Here is a 22,389-nt window from a genome sequence, read left to right as displayed (position 1 = left end):
ATTCCAAAAGTTCTAACAGATTGAAATGTTTTCCTAGGTTTTTATTAGCCATTGTCATATTCCCTTGTGTTTCGGTGGTAGTGTCTGAGTTTCTTTTTTCTTTTTTTTTTTTTTTGAGACAGAGTCTCACTTTGTTGTCCAGGCTAGAGTGAGTGCTGTGGCGTCAGCCTAGCTCACGGCAACCTCAAACTCCTGGGCTCGAGCGATCCTTCTGCCTCAGCCCTCCCGAGTAGCTGGGACTACAGGCATGCGCCACCATGCCCGGCTAATTTTTTTTTTTTTTATATATATATCAGTTGGCCAATTAATTTCTTTCTATTTATAGTAGAGACAGGGTCTCGCTCTTGCTCAGGCTGGTTTTGAACTCCTGACCTTTGAGCAATCCGCCCGCCTCGGCCTCCCAGAGAGCTAGGATTACAGGCGTGAGCCACCGCGCCCGGCCTGAGTTTCTTGATTAGAGGTTTAACAGTGCTATTTTTCATGAACTCTTTTTTAAAAAAAAAATTTCATGTATTCTGTATTTAAAATTGAAGTTGCCTTTAGCAAAATTGAGGTGACTGACACATTTTTTTTTTATTTCAGTATATTATGGGGGTACAAATGTTTAGATTATGTGTGTTGCCTTCCCCACAGAGTCAGAGCTTCAAGCGTGACATATTATTTTTTAGAGTACTAACCTAATTTTTTTGGAAACTTCTCCTCTGGCCAAAACTTCTTGTATGATTTGTTAATTTCAAAGAAAGGTACAGATCTGTTTATGTTGATTTTATTTCCATAGCTGGAATGAATGGCTAAAACTGCCTGTGAAATACCCTGACCTGCCTAGGAATGCCCAAGTGGCTCTAACCATATGGGATGTATATGGACCAGGAAAAGCAGTGCCTGTGGGAGGAACAACGGTTTCACTCTTTGGAAAATATGGGTAAGTATTATATTTATCTGATCTGTAGGAGTGTTGCAGCTTTCTGGCACTTTTATTTTCTGGAGGGCTGTAATAGTGTACACCCAGTCTGAGTTTCCAGTGAAAACAAGTTAGGTACATATGATTTGGTCATTCCTGAGACTAAATTTCCCACATATTTCCTACAGGACATGCAGATAGATTAAGAAACACAATTTATATTACTCCGGTATTAGTGATTCATAATATGATTTCTGTTAGAAGATAGAAGTCATTGGCAACTAGAACCTTGTCTTTACAGAAAAAAAGACTGTAACTTTTGTTATAGGGTTCTGCTTTGCAATAATAGTGACAGAAGATAATAAGCATGATTGAAAAGCATTAATTTGCTAATGATAGTAATTTTAATAGAAAAGTTAAGTCAGGTTTTTAAAAATATACAGATAATAGAAATTTATTATATATGTAAAAAAAAATTCCGTAGTCCTGAAGGGTATATTTTTGCTATCCCTTTTCTCTGGGGTCAGAAGGATCATTCTATCTTTAGAAAATTGGTGACATTCTATTTCTACATTTATTCATTTAATTTTTCCCTAAAGAACTTGGTCCTTTATCAAATATCTGTTAACTCTGGTATATAGTTATATAGGAAAGGTAGTAGTAAATGTTTAACTTTCTTTTCTCTTTGTGAATTTTAAGAATAGTTTGTGCCCTAGTAACGTGCAAAGGTTATGATTGATGGCATTTTTGTTTTTAGGTTTTGTCATGAACTTTTGGACTTAAACATTTTTGATACATTTTAGTACATTGATATCTTTGTTTTTTATAATGCTCTAGAAATTCCATTTTGTCAGTAGGAGCCCCATGTCCTTTTGGCAGTACTCCAGTAGTCATTGGTAGCTTCTTTGCTTTCTGATAGGCAAGCTGTTCCAGGCTCATTGGGTAGTTTTCTGCTTCAGACCTGGAATCTCTGAAAGAAGTTCTGATTCCTATTAGTGGAAAATGGTATAGACCTTAATCTGTCTGGACATTATTGGATGTCTTAATTTTTACTTATTTTACGGTTGAAAAATGTATTTAATTTGTACCTTATTGTATGAATGAAAAGGGTCATATTTTGATGTTTATTGACTATTTGTATTTGTTTCTATGTATTGTTTCTTGATGTCATTTGCCATTTTTTAATAAAATTCATATACTATAAATTCTTTGCCTTTTTTAAAATTGCCATTTCTTATTGATATGTAAAGAATCTTTGTAGATGAATAAAATTAGCCCTTTGTGTATTATGCTACAAATATTGCTTTTCCTGTTTGGCTTGTTCTTTAGTATGTATTTGTTTACTTGCTGCCATTCAGGGATTTTAAATTGTTAGGTTGAATTGATCAGTTTTTACTTTTTGGAACTGTGAATTTAATTTTTTAGGAAGTTCTTTCTCGTTTAAGATTATTGTTATTATTATTTAATTTTTTTTGGTAGAGGTGGGGTCTCTCCATATTGCCCAGGCCGATCCTGGCCTCAAGCAATCCTCCTCCCAAAGTCCTGGGATTAAGAGCATGAACCACCATGCTAGGGCCAAGATTAATTTTTTTAAAAAAGACTTTCTTCTGTTATACTTGTTAACAGAAAAAAAGCCAAACTCTGTAAAATAATTTTAAAGAGATTTACTCTGATCCAAATTTGAGGACCATGACCTGGAGCCACACCCAAGAAGCCTTGAGCAAGTGGACTCTGTGTGGCCAGGTTACAGTTTGGCTTTATACATTTCAGGGAGACAGGGGTTACAGGTAAAGTCATAAATCAATATATGGGAGGCATATAGTGGTTTAGCCTGGAAAGGTGGGCCATCTTGAAGTATGGGGGGTGGGGCTTACAGGTTATAGGGTGGTTTAAAAATTCTTTGACTTGTAATTGGTTAAAGACAGGAAGCTTTGTCTAGAGGCTTGGAATATTTTAGATAAGAAGCTCTTAATCAGAGATTAAGCCACTGGACATATATTTGTTATGTAAGTTGAGGACCTGCAGGTTTGACTTGAATACCCTTAGGCCTGTTAATGGGTTACAAAGGATGTCCCCAAGAAGGGAGGGGGATGTTGAGACATATCTGACCTCTGCCCTCCTGGCAGACAATTTAGTTGTAGCATATTACTTTGGCCACGAAGGGGTCCATTCAGTCAGCCAATGGGGGGCATTGAGCCTTAAAATTGTATTTTAGTTCACATACTTTTATTCCTTTACATTTAAATCTTTAATTATCTAAAATTATTTTTGTGAAAGGAATGACGTATTGAGAATCAGCTTTTTAAAAACAAAAACAAGAGATTTGTATTTGTCTCAACACTATTTGTTAAATAAGCCATCTTATCCACCTGTTTTAAAATAGCATCCTTATATACTCAATTCATTGTGTACTGAAGGCCAACAGAGGCAATATAGTATATACAGTCCTGTGGTGGTTAGGAAAGCAAGTTGTAGAAGTAGATTATCTGGCTTCAAATCCTGGCTTTTCTTAATAACTGCATTTCCTCGGGCAAGTTGCTTAACCTTATGCCTCAATTTCTTCATCTCTAAAATGAAACAATGATAAGTATTTACCTTGTAGTAAGCAGCATCTACTTCAAAGAATAGTTTGTGATGATTAAATTGCTATTATGAGCCTAATATGTTATATATTATATATAAATATTATGTATCAGATAATATATTTATGTATTTAATAAATGTTATAATCTCAATAAATATTAGCTCTCATTATTTCTGGACTATTCTGTCAATTTTGAATACTATTATAAAATGTTTTAATATCAGATAATGATAAACCTCATAATATTTCCATGTTTGTTTCATCAAAATAATTTTATTTGCTCAATTAAAAAAAAACTCATTGTTATTTTGTTAGGAAACCTTATTGAATTCTGTATGTTAATTACAGAGAGAATTGACACCTTTCTAATATTACATTTTTCTCCAAGAATAGAGTGTCAAAAAGGCTTCTGAATTCATGAATAAAATCTAGATGTAATCTCATTTAGAATACTTGATTGCTTACTAATGTGTAGGTATTTTAGTTTAATGTGGCTATTAAAGAGATATTTATTATTGAAATTCATACAGGAAAAGTAATTTAGACATAGTCTGAAACATTATAACTTTCAGTTTTTAAATATACCTTTTGATGAATTAGGTCTGATGTTACATCAGAATGGACATATTGCTAAATCAATATTGTTCTTTTTCCAGAGTGTTTGCTCCATATTTTTCTTTACTAGGGAGGGGTTTGCTTGCAACAGAGTTAAAAAAAAAAAAAAGTACAACAGTTTATTACTTTTTTTAGTGGATAAATGTTTTTGAGAAACAGCCACACCTCTTGATTTTTCCTTTTGGGTTCTTCATGGGTAGTCTGGCATATCAGCTGGTGGCTCTCTCATAAAAACACCTGTGTCAGCACTGATGGATCTAGTTTCAGAAAATTTTCTGACCAGGCTGTAGGTGTGGGACAATTGAAATTTCCACAGAAGCTCAGTGTAATGACCTGCCTAAATCCAAATAAACTTTTTCTCAGATTGACGTTTGACAATTTTTTTAAGTACTACATTCAATCAGTAGTAATCAACTTGTCTGTAAGAATCATCTGGGAAGCTCACAAGACAAGGGTATGAGGTTCTCATTAATTCAGTACATCTGTAGTGGGGCCCAAGAATCAGCATTTTAAATAAGCATCCTGAATAATTCTGTGAAAGGTAGCCTATGGACCACATTTTGAAAAACACTGCATTAACCTTTGTCATAGTAGTCTATTTGTGTGACCTAAGATACATTCTTCTTCCTTTATTCCTTCCCTTGATACGCACTTTATTTATAATTCTACACAGATACCAGTAAAAGGAATATTCTTATGCCTCTCATCCAAACCAAGTTGGAAATGTGCCTGGAAGACAAATCAGTAGTACTTGTCCTACTTTAAAAAGTAATTAAACCCCAAGGATTTCCATAAAGGTAGAAGTAGCAATAAGTGGGTGGTAACTTAAATGTACTTTCTGGCATTAACTAAAATAAGACTTTGAATCTTGGAAAATCATCTATTTTCTCTTAACTCTAACTGGAAAATAGTTCATGCAAGTCTTGCATGCCCTGAACACATCACATGTCAGCTATAAATGAAATGTGTTAGAAAGCAGCACTAATTCTGTGAAATTATCTCACTTAAAGCAAAGTTTCTCAGACTTGAGTTATTTGTTCCCAGCTTTCAGAATTCCAGCCGTATTTTTGTACTAAGTATATTCTTATTTTTATTAACCAAGCTCACTTCTTTTTACTTACATTTATTTTAAAAGAAAAACTTCATATCTCTGCTGTACATGGAACACAAGTATTATTTAACATTGGTAGGTAATAGTAAAACTAAATACAATTAAAATTATTATGCTATTAAATTTTTAGAAATTGAAGCCAAAAAACAAAGTCCCTGATGAAATACAAATGGTATGAATTCTATTCAATTTGCGAAGTATGCATACGATACCTGCAAAAAAAGGTCCTTTAATTAGAATGGTTCTGTTTGCGCATAGTCAGATGTAAGGGAATATCCAGCTCACTGAATTTAAGGTGAAGATAAGATTTTATGTCAACATTTTCTTAACCAGTCCAACTCCTATGTGGCTGTAGATTTTAATATAGGTCTATGGATGCTTTGAACAGTAGGGAAGGAGTACAAAAAAGCCAGATCATCAACTTCTGTTCTCTTTAGACTGGCAATTGTACTGATCTTCACCTCAGAAAAAGGAACTCTAAGAAAATCTATGAAGTTAAAACAACACCTATTTCTCTCTCTGTCCTTAAGTCTTACCCTGAGGGTGAGCTCAGTTGCGGTGGGGAAAAGCCAGGCATTATCTAGCCAGCTGTAGGACTTCTTGTTCAGCTTTGGATTGTGGAAGAAGATCTTCAGTATGTTCCAGGTGCTGTAGCAGAGTGCAAACAGCCATTTGTGCTGCTAGGTCAGAGCTGCTTCTCTGCATGGTGCTGTCATCCAGGGAGACAAAGCAATGGGAGTCTACTGGGTCGGTCTCAACAGGAGATCTATCATCAAAGAACATGTCATGTGCCACCACTGTTCTCATGACTTAGATAACACTCCCTTAGACCATAGTTTCCTCAAATGTTATTTATACAATGAAATAACACCAATTGCCCCTCATCTTTTTCCTCACAGGGTTCTGGTGTACATTTATTAGCTTTTAGAAGTGGTCCTCAAAGCACCTAATATTGTAGTATTGGTAATCTTCTGCCTACCAGCTCTTGCTATTTTCTAATATCTGTTGTGTGTACTTGAGCAAGTGTGAAGCAGAATTTCTTGGAGAATAGTCTAATTAATAATTGAATGACTGATCTGCTAGGAGAAGGCTAGTCTAATTAATAATTGAATGATCTGTTAGGATAAGACTAGAATAACTTATTGTCCTTAATTTGAAGCTTTAACTTGGGAGACTTCTAAGTAGCTAAAGAATGGATTGATCATTAGATTGAATTGGCAAAGAACCATAGGCAAGTTGCAGATTTCTCTTGCAGTTGTTTTTCTGAATGTGAATTCTGAAGTCAAGGCAGTTGCTGCTTTAGTGGCTTGGCACTGCAAGCTGGAGCATCAACAGCAGCTGTTTCCAGGGCCTCTGCTGGAGTCTGAAGGAAATCCTGCTGTGCTGTTCCTTCTGTCTTGCCTGTTTGGCTTAATTTCCCAAGTGGACACAATGCTCTGAGCATCTTCTGGCTTGCCACCTGGAGGCTGTGTAACTTTCTGCAATGTTCCATTAGTGTCAAAAGAAAGTAATGTGTTCACTTGATCGTTTGAGTTACTTGGCATTACCCCTATGCTCCATGTCTCCTATCCTTATATCTCTTCTCCAGATCCATCTCAAGGAACCTCAATCATTTAGTAAACTGACTTTTTGCCAAATGTGCTTATTTTTGATTTAGTTAAATTCAGCCAGCCATAATATTCGTTTGGGGAAGGGAAGGTGGAAAGAAGGAGGGGAAGCCTTCTGCTATTTTGGAAGTTACATTTCAGGATATTTATTTAAAGTGGTATTATCATCTTACTGTACTCAGTTCCTTAGAGACTACTCTAAGCAGGTCTGCGTGATGTTGAATCTATATCTCAGTTGAAAGGGAAAGAAAATTAACTTTATAAAAGGCTTGTGTATGTGTGTGTGTGTTTTTAATGCAACTTTTTGTTTTGCTGTTTAACATGGCAAATATTGAGGATTTTGATTCTTCACAACTAGTTAGTGCATTTTGTATTGAGCCTATAAGATAAGCTTTTACAAATATGGTTACTGGAATCACCTGTTTTATTGCCAACTTTAGAGACCTTATAACAGATATGGTCCTTAATCTTATTGTGCTCATGAGCTTATAGCTATCCTTTATAGTTCCCAATGTAAATGTTTATGGCATCATTGCTTATGTACATTATATAATGTTCAGTGAAAATCATCTTTATTACCTCAGGAAAATCTGTGAAGACATTTCCATTAGCCAAACATTGTAAGAACAATTTTTAAAGTTTACGTAAACCTTTTATAGTTAGACAGTTTTTTAAAGATTGAATAATATTAATATACCCAAACGTACTTATTTTTTAAAAATATAATTAAATACAAAAGTGTACAGAATACTTTAGCCTTGCCTACTTACTTACATACACTTCTAGTTTTTTTCCTTTTCATTGCAGTTGATAACTTGCACTTTCAGCTTTGGAGCAGATGCTATTTGCGTAGACTTCATATTTGGAAGTCCTTGTTCAAAAATACTTAAAAAAAAAAGAAAACACATTAACAGAAGACCATCTTTAACTCCCCATGAAAAACAAACTGAGAAACTTGACAGTGGCATAATTAAAACACATAGTTGTCTAAAACTCTATGAGTTTGTTTAGTCTTTAGATCTTCTTGATAGCTTTTTGAAGGAAACATGACAATTCAAATGTCACATATTCTTTCACTTTGACACAGGATAACCAAGCTTAGGGTTAATTTTGACTATATGCTAAATTTCTGATTTGTAGCATGGGAAATTTTTTATATATGAACCCACTATTGTATTCACTTTTAGAAAATTCCTTTTAGGGAAAAGAAGACAGGAGAAAAATCAACCTGTATAGCAAAAAAAGCTATAAAAGCTAACATTTATTGAGTACTTACAATATGGCAGTCACGTTTTAAGTACTTTTTACTTGTTCGAATTTATTTAATTAATTTAATTATTCCAGTAACCTTGTGAGATACAGGTACTCTTTATAATCCCATTTTACAAAAGAGAAAACCGAGGTACAGAGAGGTTAAATGATTTACCCAGTGTTATATAGATAACAGCACAGCTGGGATTCAAACCCAGGCAGTTCGACTTTACAATCTACTATGCTGAATTGTCACTTAAAGAAAATAGTTATATAATTATTTATGTTTTGATTTCAATTATTGTAAATGTGACATTCTTCCATTGGATGAGAATTTGATCTCTGTTATCTCTGTTAGAAATAACAGAGTGGTGAAGAATGGTGAAGTGTGTGTGCTCATTAGTGATCCATCTTTCCTTTTACTCTACCTGTAGAATTCTCTGCAGTAGTTCTAACTGCTTGGGGGAGAAAAGAATGGCACATGAAAAACAGTATGACATGGATTTTAGTTGCTTAGTTAATTGCTTTACATCCCACTGAGGGCTTAAAGCTTGGCAATAGTGACTTGCATTTCCTTGTGTAGAATTCTCTTTATTTTTAGGAATCTAAAATTTTCTATAATGAACTGTATTAATTTACTTCTACTCCGAACATTCTCTTTTTCCCTAGCATGTTTCGCCAAGGGATGCATGACTTGAAAGTCTGGCCTAATGTAGAAGCAGATGGATCAGAACCCACAAAAACTCCTGGCAGAACAAGCAGCACTCTCTCAGAAGATCAGATGAGCCGCCTTGCCAAGGTATAAAAGAGATGTTTGGAACAGGTGGAAAGCCCTGAATGATGTCTATTGTAGTACACCATGACATTATGAATTCTGTCAGATTTTTTAAAAATTTAAATGTAACTTTTTCATAACAGTCTAATTGGATATAATTCATACCATAAAATTCACCCTTGGAAAGTGTACAACCTGATGGTTTAGTAAATTCACAAAGTTGTGTATAATTACCACTATATAATTTTAGAACATTTTCATCACCCCCAGATGAAACCATGTACCCATTAGCAGTTCTTCCCCATTCCTTCCTCCTCCCAGTTTCTGGCAACTACTAATCTACTTTCTATCTCTATGGATTTGCATATTCTGGACATTTCATATAAATAGAATCATGTAATATATGGCCTTTTGTGTCTGAAAATCTGCCAGATTTGAAAATGTGAAGGACTTGCAGATATTTTCAAGATGATCACCTACTTTTACTGGTGACATAGCATTAAAGATTCAAATGTTACATGCTAGAGAGTCTTATGTTTGAAAGTGAAGATTCCTTATACAATTAACTAATCTAAATTTCTTTCACCTTTTTATAAGCAGACTGAGTTATTTTTTCTTTCATAATTATTTTAATCAAGTGTTTTCACTTAGAAATACAAAAACTAAGCTCCATTCTGTGCTTAAATTGTAACACTCTCATTTAGTGAATCTACATCTACAAAGCATTGAGTTAGATACTGTTTAAAGACCCTTTTATAATTTTTTTGTTAAGAGACTTTCTTTTAAGTCTTACATGTATTTTTCCCTTCCAATCTTATTATTGTGAATGACTCCTTTCATGTCTGGAGAAAGTTTTGATGCCAAGCATTTAACAGCTTGTTTCTTTCACCTACATATGGAAGAAATCCTAATTATAAAGAATAAGTGCTTGCATTGGCTTGGCTTTGTGCTGCAACATAAAATTTTTGTCAAGTCCATTCTTCTTTTTTGTATTACCCTTTTAAGGAAAAATGGTGTCTTAGGTAGCTAATAAACATAATAACCAATATATTAATAAGTAAATAAAATTTAATATTCAATTCATCTACTCATTCTGGGATTTTGTTTGCATTCTTACATAGGATGTAGGAAAGTTCTCGAGCTTTTCACATGGCTGCCTTCTCTTTAAGCGTTTATCTTTTTAAACTACTTTGTGACTTTTAGAAACCTTGAATAGTTAATAGAAATTCTATTAGAATCAGCTCATTTATAGCCTGTGAGTCCCTATAATATGAAAAAGGTTAAATGTCAACTGCAAGAGGAGTGTAGCATATACTGAAGAAGCAAAAGCTTTTAAATTGTCTTTTAAGAACAGCATATTGTAGATGAAATTCTAAATTTGAGGGGGAATGGACAGAAACGAGATACAAAGCTGTATGGTTGCATAATTTATCTACTTTGTTTCTCCATTAAATTAATTAGGCTTCTGTTTACTTTCTAATTTTTTACCCTAATTATTTTTGATGGAAGGTTTAACAATAATGTTATAACTATGATATTTTTCAGGTATCAGTTCACGTAGTATAATTATCGGAATTTGTTTGAGTTGGACTTCTGTCTTTTTAATGTAGCACAGTGTTATGGTATATAATTCTCATTTTAATCTTTTGTGCTTTATAGTAGGAAAAAAGACATGACTTGATAATGATCAACATTTTTATGATGGAAACAGTAACCCCTTAAGAGTTGTATGGGTTCATATTTATTCGTTTTAAATATCTGTGTACATTAGCAACTCTAGAAATGATGAGTAAGCATATGCAGAACTAAATGAGGTGTTGGAAAGAAGCCTTCTTAATGTTTTTGTTAATTGGTAACAATCATCAACATCTAAATTCCTTATAAAAGAGTATGGCAAGTGAATCCTACTTTTTAAAGAGATAGTTATTAAAATTTATGTGGTGTCTGCATTGCTCAGAATGGTTAGCAGTTTTCAGATGTCTTGTAAATCTTTAAAATGGGAATAAAAATTAATGAGAATAAGCATCTACAGTCCTTCTGAAAATAATTAGAGCCAGGCTCTTTTACACATTCTTTTACCCTTAACAGAACTGTACTTTTAACTTTTGAATACAGTGTATACTTCAGAGCTTGCTATGCTGTGACAGCTTGTGTTTGTGTTAACTTATGTTCCCCAAAGATTGAATAGAAACCATAGAAACCAGGAATTACTTTTTTTAAGGGGAAAAATGCATCCTGTTCATAGCATTGTTAACGAATTGTTCCCTCTTTTGAAGGAAGGTCTTTCTATTTCTTGACACTTTGGACTAATGCTGTATTCCATTCTCGATACAGCATTTGGTTGTGCTATTTGAGGTTTCAGTACTGTTTAATATACATATATATATATGCACACACACACACGCACATATATGTATATGTTTTAAAAATGACGTCCTGGGTTTGACAAAATTGGAAGCTTGGACACTTGGAAGCACTTTACAGTGGGAAGAGCACTGTACAGTTAGTTATTCAGAGTTTTGACCATCCTTTTAAGTTGGGGAAATTAATTTTGAGCCTGTAAAATCAGAAGTTTAGAATGGATGATTTCTAAGTTCTCATGCAGCTCTTCATAGTCTAAGTACTGATGTAGCAAGCAATTGAGATTATATATCTACCTGGAGTTTATAGTTATCACCTTAATAGAGAATAAATTTGCGGTTATCAATTTGCAATTGTGAATGTGTTGTGTTCATGTCATTTCATTTTTTCTGTGATATGTATTTCTAGAGTAAAGCATTATACAGGACTTGCCAAATGTGAATAATTGGGCTATGCTCTTAGATTTTATTGTTGTTGTTTGAGTAGTACTTGCTTCTTAAGTGTTTAAGACAGACTTTCTGAAAAGCAATTTTCCTCACCCAAAGCATGATCCATTTGCCTTGCCTTATACCAGAGAAAATATACTTTGATATTTGTTATGATCTTAACTTGGTAATTTACCAGAGAGAGTATACTTTGATACCTACATTCTTAACTTAAAATTATACTTAAATTACCTTACAATTTTAAGAACAAAATAGTGCCTGCATTCTCACATGCACTTGACTTGTGTGTGCTTGCTCATTCACACACTCACTCTCTCATTTTTCTGGTTACACGTTATAAAAAGTTCAGTTAGATTGTCAACTCTCTCAGAACATTTTGAAATTGTCTTAGATGTAACAAACTTTTAAAAACTGGGCCAGAATTTGTATGCTCCCTATTTCCATTTTCATACAAAAGGTACAGTGATTATAGATGTAATGCTTGTATTTCTCACGCTACCATTTTAAGAAAAGAAATTAGTATTCAGTAGGTGAGGTTTAAGTGGTTAGAATTGAATGGTTTATTTCTTGTTGCACTTTGATTTTTTAAGACAATGAATTTATTATGATGGTTTCTAATTGTTGAGAAGACAGTTGGCTTAAGAGTAAAAAGTTGTACATAAATTTTAATATAATAGCAAAGCATGGTTACTATGCATTGTACCCGTAAGCCTACATAAATAGTATAGTGACAGTTTGCAAACTGCAATGTAAGATAGTTGGTTCAGTTATAGAACTGCTTCAGTCTTGGTTGCCTGGGGATACTGAGACCAGAGAACTGTGAAATGAAGATTAACTCTTTTAACTGTGAAAAGATGGTGTTAGATAATTATTAAGCAAAGAACCTCAGCTCCAAGCTGGACTTAATACTCTTATTCTGATTTATGGCTCAACTGTGAAAGTTGAATTCTAACTACAATATGAATAACTGAAGTTTAAAAGCCTGCCAAGTTTGACAGTTTTTGAAAGCCAAATCCATTCAGAATGAACTTTAGTAGAATTAACCTATTTAATGATTTTATAGCATTTTGCAAACATGCTTAGTTTTTTTTTTTTGAGGCAAAATGAGTATGAGAAAAGGAAACAACTCTTTTTCTCAGTTCAGGTCTTATTTTTTATAACTTGGATTTCTTAGACTTCTAATAGGGAACAGGAAGAAATGGAATGCATTAAAATATACTATTTCGTACTTCACATCTTCCTTATTCTCTCATCTTTTCCATCTCTAAATATCTCTAGTTAATATAGTGTCTTTCCATTTGAATTGATTTGTGAAAATAATAAGAGACCAAACTTCTGGGGCATTTATTAAACTTTCATTATCCATGACCTAGCCTTTTAATGGTTGTGGGCCTTTCTTGAGCAAATTTACCCATTGTTCCCATCTGCTCTGTCTTTCAGCTTGTCATATAATAGGAGTTTTATGACTAGAATACATGTCCACCTGGGGTTTTGGATGTGACTACCAAGCTTTAGTGTTTGATTTATATTTGAATCCATGTCTTTAGACATGAAAGGTTAGTGCAAAAGCATGCTTCTCCACTGTCTCCCTCTCATTTTAGCAGCTCTGCTTGATGCCTTTGGAATGTGCTTTAGTTTCTGTCAATTTGATTAAGAGGAGGCAAAGAGAAAGTAATGACTAGATGAAAAATGCTTTGTGGTCTGTGTGACACAGATAGGTTTGGGAATGTTGAGTAGTGTGTACAGGTGAGCACTGCTGCAGTGAAGATGTGGTAGTGTGGTGGTGTTTCACGCTGACCTCAGAGTGGCTGTGTGGGTTCTCTGTGGGTCCAGCATCCAGACCTCAGGTTTATTGCAATAAGAATTAAATTTTTTAGTTGGTCTTGTAATAATTAGTTTCTTGAGATTAGGTTTGTGCCAACCACTTCAAAGAGTTATTTATAATCTAGAGCTGCAATGCCTAGTATGATAGCCACAAATTATATTTAAATTTAGGTTAATTAGGCTGGGTGCAGTGGCTCGCACCTGCAATTCCAGCACTTTGGGAGGCCAAGGTAGGAGGATTGCTTGAGGCCAGGAATTCAAGCCCAGCTTGAGCAAGAGTGAGACCCGTCTCTACAAAAAAAGAAAAAGAAAAATTAGCTGAGCATGCCACTGCACTCCAGCCCTGGGCAACAGAGTGAGATGCTGTCTCAAAAAATAAATAAATAAAAATAAATAAATAAATTTAAGTCAATTAAAATTAAATAAAATTAAAAAATTGAGTTATTGTATCACCATAACCACATTTTAAGTGCTCAAAAGCCCCATGTAGCTAGAAGCTATGAATTGATTAGTGCAGATATGGAATATTTTCATTATTGCCAAAAGTTCTCCTGGACAGTGCTGATCAGAGTGCCAGTTCACTCACCTGTATTGGGTAAGCACATCTTTCTGGTAAGGATATTACTTGTGTATGCTATATAGGACACCATTTTTCAAGGTACCTTAGAAATTAAATTAGTCTTCATGAGATTGTTGATTACTTAGTGATCCATGAAGCAGCTAGAAAGTTTTATGGGGTATTTCTCTCAGTTTGAGGAAATCTAGAAAGGACTTTCTCTCTTTATAGTTTCAGTATTACTTGAATGTGCTGGTTACACTGCATATTTTGAATAAGCATTGAGAAGTTATCAAAATCACAAAATAATTCTTCAAAATTGAGATTAAGACATTTTCTAATGACATATTTAATTTTCTGAAGTGGGATTGAAGTTGTTTACTTTAAATTATTTTGTATTACTCTTTGTCCCACTGAAATATTTGCCCTTGAAAGAAAATGTTTTGCCTTGGTGCATTGCATCAAATGGGTACTTGTCTCGAGGCATTACTTAGTGGACCTTACTGAGATTTTAGTTTTATGCATGTGGATAAGTCCTCTTTACCCCCACCAAAATCACTTGGCATGTCAAAGTCATGCTTTAAATGTTGGAGACCAAAAAACATATATTACTAAGTTCCTGATGTCATTATTAGTGCCATTATGACTAATAATAATTATATTTATAATCACCTTGTATGTATAAAGTACTTTAATACAATGAAACTTTTAGCATAGATTGCAAACCAAAATAGAGAATGGGTTAAGATCATGGCTTTGGAGACCATTTTTCATTCTAATTCCAGTTGTGTTTCTTGTTTGGCTATGATCTTCAACTAGTTGAAACCCTTATCTGTAAAATAGAAATAGTAATTGTATCTACTTTTGGGGATTATTATAAAGACCAAATGTAAGTGATAAAATATTTAGCACACTGCCCAGCAAATACTTAGCACTAATATATGTTAGCTGCTGTTATTACTTTATTTTACTTTTATTTGATTCTGACAAGTGCAGGATCAGGACTTGTAACCTCCATTGTTTTTATACTCATGAAAAGATAAAAATTTAGAGACGTTAAGTGGTTTATTTACGGTTACGTATTTGGTAAATTGCAGAACCAGAATCTTGTCTAAATCTCTTAACACAGATAAGTGTCAGTGACATATGCTTAAGATTTAAGGATTGAGAAGAACTTGTTTGCATGAAGAATATATTTTTCTTATTCAGGAGATTAAAATTGTGAAACTAGGAGAAGAGGGAGTTAGAATACAAAACAATATATTCACTGTAGGTCCTCAGGTATGGCATCAAAGATGATGTCTAATGACTCAGTAAATGGTGACCTGTCTGTGGTAAGCACCCAGTACATATGTGTACTGTGAATGACTTGGAGTTACGAATGATGCTTATGGCTTCAGTTTTACCACTACATTAATTAAAACCAATAAAAAACAGTCAATGTTAAAGATTTCTTTTCACTATAGTATAACCTCAAAGGGCAAAGACTTAGGAGGAAAGGAAACATGATTGTAAAAAAGGTGTATGTTGTTCAAAGAAACTATTCATAGGATAGGAACTTCAGGGTACAAACACATGTAAGAACCCCATAGTAAGTATATAAAAGACAAAACTAACTAATGCTATAAAACTGTGGAAACATTTTAGAGCTGTGAAGAGGAAGTGGCTGATATTCGTGAAATCATGAAAAATGGTGCAGCTAGAAAGTTAATAGTGATGGTAATGAAGTGTCATTTATTCAGCTCAAACTTTTGTCTAAATACTGCCTTGATCACAGATCATCTTTCAGAAGGTAGAAGAAAAAAGGACACTACTTTTCTAGGCTAATTGTAACAACTATGAAAAAATTGTTTGGTGAAAGGAAGTAATAGGAACTTTGGGAAAAACTAAAGATGTCACCTTAGACTTTGGGATTGCAGTTATAGTCAAGGAATGGAATAACAGTCTAAGTTAGAAATAAGTTAGTTTGTACAAAGTTTGGGGAAAGGAGAGACATTCCATTGATTTGAGACTGTAAAAGATAAGATAGACCCCCAAACCCAGTGATTCTCCAGGGGGTGATTTGGCCTGGACATAAGAAGGCTATGGGTAGAATTGTCTAAAATTTGGAAGGAAAAATCCTTAAGGATAAAAGAATTTTTTAAAAAATATTTTTCCTTTTGTTTTGAATGGACTAAAAGCACATTGAAGAAGTAGGTCTATGGTAGGCAACCCAACTGATTTTGTTGAGTTTTGTCATCTTTATCAAATAAAGTGCTATTCAGCCTAAGGGAGTTTGCCAAATAATTTAGTTAAGTGGTAACTGAAGCCCAAGATTTGTGAGAAGAGGTAGTAAAAAGGCATTCATTGACTGTAGATTTATTCAGTTTCCCTAGTCCTGGCAAACTAAATGCCAATGTTTTAAAATTATGTATGTATTTAAATTTTTATTTTTATTATAGAACAATTCAAATAGAAAAGTACACAGAAGTATGTAATACTCATCCATATTCACTATCAGGATTGAACATATGTTAACATTTTGTCTTGTTTCACATCTTTTTAAAAAAAGATAAAAAACATCACATAAAGATTTCCCTCATTCTTTCATTTTGTAATTTGCTTTTTGTATTTTTTTAACTTAATGCCACTTTTTGATATTTTTCTTTGTTGATATATATGGCTTGCGTGCTTTCATTTAAACTGCTGCATGTTATTTGATTATATGAGTAAATCCCAACAACTTCAACTTTTTGCTGTTTTTAACCAAAACAGTGTTTGATAGAAACTGTAGTTTCTGGAACAGTGTTTAATAGAAACAGTAGTAGAGGCATCCTTGTTTTGTTACTTACTTCAATGAGAATGCTTTTTCTATTTAACCATTTGGTAAGATGTTGGCTATCGATATATTTCTTTCATCAGGTTAAAAAAGTCTTATTTTACCAAAACTTTACATGATGAATGATGAAACTTGCCAAAAACATTTTGGGATTCTTTTGATCATGTTTTTTCTCCTTTAACATGTAGACAAGAGTTCCCACAGTGGCACATACCTTTAGTCCCAGCTACTGTAGAGGTTGAGGCAGGAGGATCGCTTGAGTCCAGGAGTTCAAGTCCAGCCCGAGCAACACAGTGAGACCCTGTCTCTTAAAATAAAAAAGTTAACATAGCAGGCCTAGGGCTGCTATCTTTAGAAGAGCCTGCTTGCAAATTCAGCCCTTGATTGGTGTCTGAGAACTAGGTTTCTGAAACAAGTCCTAACTGATAAACATGTGTTTTACTGTGCCTAACACCTGCTTTCTTTCTGGGAGTCTAGAATTTTGGTAGTTGCGAGGCAGAGAATACATGTGTGACCAGCCCCCAGTAAAATTCCTAGACTCTGAGTCTCAACTGGCTTTCCAAGGCCACATTTTTCTTGTTAGAGAAATAGACAAACTTGCGTGTTTCTCTTCATAGGCAGGGAGGGGTGAGCGTAGAAAGCTTGTGTATGGATTTCTCTAGTCCCTACTTACGACTTTTTCCTTTACTGACTCATCCAAAGTATATCCTGATAGTATCACTATCATAAATCTTAACTGTTGATTACAACTGCCTCTTAGTCCATCTGGTGAATCACTGTACCTGGTGATCTTGGGGGTGGCGGTCTCTGTAACAATAATTTGTGGATTTACACTAATATTCTGTGTTAAACTTTTCTTCCATTCTTGGAGTAACTCCTCTTTAGTCATTTTTTTTTTTAATTGCTTAATATAGTTTGCCAATTTCTCCTGAAATTTTGCATGTATAAGTCAACATTGCCTTAAATTTCTCTTGTTTTCACTTTCCTTCTCTGGTTTTGGTATCATTGTCATATTGGCTTCAGCAGGTTTTGTAGAACCAGCTTATAAAACCACCTGACATTCAAAAGGGGAAATTTTTCTCTATTCAGTATTAAGGCTTACTGTATAGATATGGTAATAATAACATCGTGTTCTTTCCTTCATGTTTTGATTCCTTGACTTATGTTTTATGTCTTTATTGTTTTATTTTGAAATACTTATTTCATTTCCAATTTTCTGTATTTCATTTTCTGACAGATGTATTCTGTTATGACGACTGACTTTAGCTTTCATGGATTATGATTTCAGATTATAAATTTATCTTTTTCAAGGTTTGCCTTTCTAGATTTTTATACCTATTTTACTGTTACTTTCCATTTTTAGGTATTTGTTGTGGGAGGATTTTCAGTTTTTCTTAGTTTTTTACGTTATTGAAACTGGAATCAAACCCAATGTTATTTGCTTATCTGCAGTTGATATTAGAGGAACCTGGAGAATGGGAAGAGGTATATTGAAAGACTAAGATCAACAAATGTTTGGGTTTTAGAATTGTGTTTTATGAAGTGATTTTTGTTATAAGTTTGGCTTCATTTCTTGTTACAAATCCTAGAATAGGTTACCAAATTCATGATTTATGTGGATTTTTAAATCTATACCCATGTAATTTTACTTTGTAGTTAGATTTAAGAGAAATGGGAAATATGAAAGTATCTAGGGAGGTGTTTTAAAAAATGAAGGAATTACCTTCTAGTTTATGCTTTTAAGATTAATAGAACTATCAAAACTATTGGAAGATTTAAATAGTAATGAGATACATTGTAACTGGGAGAAAGACTGGTAGTCAAGACCCCTGAGTTACAGTTCTCACTGTGGATTATTGCGTTACCAGTTATTTCTGTATTTTTGGATATTTTTCATTGTTAAAATGTGGTCAGTTGAACTTCATTATATTGTTAATTATAGAAACCATAATAATGCCATCATTGTTGTTATTATTCAGCTATTCTGTAAAGGAAAATTAACCTCAGAGACTATTTTGTTTATAGGTGATAGCAAGTAAACTTTCCTTAGATTCTGAATAAATTTCTGCCTTGATGAAGTTATATGAAATAATATTTATGAATAAACTGGCATTCTGGATAAATCAATAGAATAAATTATTTAGAAGGGCCTATTAATCTTTTCCCATATAATAATTATGTAATTTAATGTTTTCACAGTATAACACTAAGTTTCTAAAGTTACTTTCTATTGATTCTGTATGTTAGGTCTTTTCTTGGGAAGTTAGTATTCTTTGTAAGAAATATCTATATTTAGTTAAGTCTTCACTTAGTTAGGCACCTGACATAAAGATTACCAAGTTTTGTTACCTTACAAATGAAAACACAGAATCCTGGCTATAAAATTTGGGTTGGGTAGAAGAGTATCATATTTTATTTTTTTTAATATTTTGTAAATGACAATAATAAACAACATTATGGTGATAACTGCTGAAATTATTCAAGGCTATCAGACTTATTCAGTGGCACCACTGACATCACCAAGTATACCTCTTAGCTACAGGTTTTTGTATAAATTTGTAGTATAGCTTTTATAAACTGTTTATTTGATTTGCTTCTGGTTACCATTCTTTTGTGTTATAACAGAAGGATTTGGGAATACCTTGTAAATTTATTCCTAATGCTACATGGTAACATCCTCTTTATTAGTTACTTGGTTTGCTTACTGTTACCTAAGACTGTCAAATCTTTTAGATTTGTCTTGGAACCAGTGATAGCAAGTAGACTAAATTAGTTTTTGCCAGTATAATATTGAGCCCTAAAGAGTATTGATTTATGTTCTATAAATCTATTGTCTGTCTTTACAGCTATAGTTTCTACCAGAAAAATAGAAAGTAGCGTGCTTTTAAGACAAGATTTATCTCTGAGAAGTTTAACTAAATGAAACTTTTATGAGGCAAGTACTGTTCTTCCTGAATAATAAGATTTACATGTAAAGTTTGAAAGTAAAATTGAAGATTTGTGGCCCAGACTTCATTAATCAGGAAGATAGAAGAAACTCCTATGCTTGCTATGAATTAAATACACAGCCATGTACATATTCTCTAACACGCATGCACATACTCATAATTCCTTTTTAAATCTCAGTGGTTCAAATGAATTACTATATACAGCTGCATTTTGTCTTAAGTTATAAATTACTGCATATAAATTACTATATTTGATTTAAAACTCATGTTGTCTTGTGTTTTTTGAAGAATTATACTTTTTAATAGTAGAAATTTATGAAAGAGCTGTAGTGCATCATGCAGCTATATTAGCAGACCAATAATGATATTCTGTTCAAGAACTTATTCATTTAGCTCAGTTCTATTCTAGATTCAGCGAAGCGTTTGGAGTTGAAAGAGTAAATTATGGCCCTTAACTTGAGGGAGTTTAGAGGAACAAGATATGAAGTAGTTGAAGAAATGCAACCTGTATGATCATGCTGGAAAAAATATTCCTATATATGGTAGTACTAGACATTTTTATTGACCAGTATTGCTACAGATATTTCAAGAGAGAAATTTTGAACATTCACATAGGTTCTATGAATTTGAAAATTTTCTGTCAAGTGACAGAGCAGATTCATTTTATTTGTTTATTTTTAAGTGGTAGAGAAAAGTAGAAAACATACAGCTTTGCCAATTTTCTTAGATTCCCTAGGAAAGCATATATGTGTCTGGCTCAAGCATCATATCTATTGTATAGCTTTTTTTTTTTTTTTTTTGGAAAGTTCCTTTATCTTTTAATTATTTCCTTTTAAAGTTTCTTGAGTAAGATTTGATACATAAAGCCTATAAATTTCCACTTGTAAAACTTTGTATTAAGCATATGGTGAAAAATAGTAACATCACCTAATTTAGTTTTAGTTGGATCTAGTTGAAAGGCCCTTGGAAGAAAGAGAGAGAACAATCATGTTTTAATGCTTTGTTCTCATTTAATATGGTAAAGTTAGTTAAATTGATCAGGCAGACTTTATTCTTTGAGTTTTTATTATGAAGTAAAATTACTTTATTTAGCATCATCTTTACTAATACTAATCTTTAATGGTTTTCTCAACAGAGATGTCTCCACAATTAATTGTTTTTAAAATAACTTCAGCTTTTAAATAAATTTTGTTGTTTTTTCTTATTACAAAGATAATATACATCTTCTACAGTGGTAGAGTATTTTTAAAGAACAAAGACAACTATGAAAATCACTCATAATCCACACCCAAAGATAACTATCATTGATATTTTAATATATAGGTATATATATTATATATGAATGTGTGTGTATATATTTTTAAATTGGGATTATAATGTGTGTGTATATTTAATTGAATCCTGCTTTTACACTTAATAGTTTCTCAGAATTGTTCCAGATCATTAAAGATACTTCTATAACCTCGTTTATAAAGGCTAGAGGATTTTATATAGTGTGAATCTACCATAATTCATTTCAGCAATCTTCTGTGTTTGGATATTTAAAATGCTTGCAAACCTTTGCTGTTATAAAGCCAGTATCGACTTTAAATTTCCTATTGGTTGGATATAAAAAGTGAGTATGTGATTGCCTAAAATCAAGATCAAATTCTTCCATATCATCAGTTAATATTCTGTCTTATGTGCTTATTTTGTTTTCATAACTGGATGTTATCCTCCTTGAACAATCGTACTATCTCTTAATAAACAAAACTAACCTACTTTTATAGCATCTGTGAAATTGAACCATGTATCTGGCATTGTTTAATATTAATAAGTGTATGTTGATTGATATCTGAGGGAGGGAGGGGTGTGAGAGGTAAAAACTTACCTATCAGGTACAATGTACACTATTCTGGTGAAGGGTGCACTAAAAGCCCTTACTTCAGTGATGTACAAGTAATCCATGTAACAAGAACAGTTGTACCCCGTCATATTTTGAAATAAAAATTAATTTTAATAAAAGATGAAGTAGGTATATGGAAATGAAAGAAACTGGCCAAGGCAAAATTTGTAAAAGCAGAAATCATTTCTCCCCAGTTTTCTTTTGAGTCAATGTGTGTCTGTATGTCTTTTTGTCTCTTTCTACCCACAGAATCTTAGACAGACTTAAATATTGTTTTTCAGTCCTCCTTACTCTTTCTGGTATAAATATCTAGATCATGATGAACCTTAAGAAAGCTGATTCCCAGTGTAGTATCTTATGTATGTGTAGATCTTCTCACTCTCCACTCTGAACAAAACTTGATTTATTTAGTAAATAGTTATTGAGGTCTACAGTTCTGGTCTCTCTAATGCTTGGGTACATTAAGTTTACTGATGTGCTGAAAAACAAGTGATTTCCTCTCCCTGGAAGGTTTCATCCTGTTTGTTTGGCTAATTCCTTATCTTTCAGTCTTCTTGAATGTTAACTGTCTGAGACACCTTCTCAGGACCTCCCCACGACTCCCAGTATTACTTTCATGTCACTGTTTCAATTTATAGTTACACTCTAAAGTGCTTACCATATGAAAGACTCACCCCTTTCCATCTTGAAGTTCTATTATGGCATAG

The 22,389-nt window shown here is 33.3% G+C and overlaps 1 protein-coding gene across 1 annotated transcript in view; it reads left to right on the top strand.

Annotated features, from left to right (window-relative positions):
* Positions 1–22,389, top strand: part of PIK3C3 (phosphatidylinositol 3-kinase catalytic subunit type 3) — a 116,631-nt gene that overhangs the window by 8,023 nt on the left and 86,219 nt on the right. Inside the window, exons 3-4 of the mRNA XM_012790299.2 lie at positions 779–922; positions 8,739–8,868. Coding sequence (XP_012645753.1) covers positions 779–922; positions 8,739–8,868 — 274 coding nt within the window. The remainder of the gene's footprint in view (positions 1–778; positions 923–8,738; positions 8,869–22,389) is intronic.

The sequence above is a fragment of the Microcebus murinus genome, chromosome 17 (assembly GCF_040939455.1).
Source record: "Microcebus murinus isolate Inina chromosome 17, M.murinus_Inina_mat1.0, whole genome shotgun sequence".
Classification (NCBI taxonomy): Eukaryota; Metazoa; Chordata; class Mammalia; order Primates; family Cheirogaleidae; genus Microcebus; species Microcebus murinus.
Note: the sequence above shows the minus strand (reverse complement) of the source record. Positions and strands in the feature narration are given on the sequence as shown.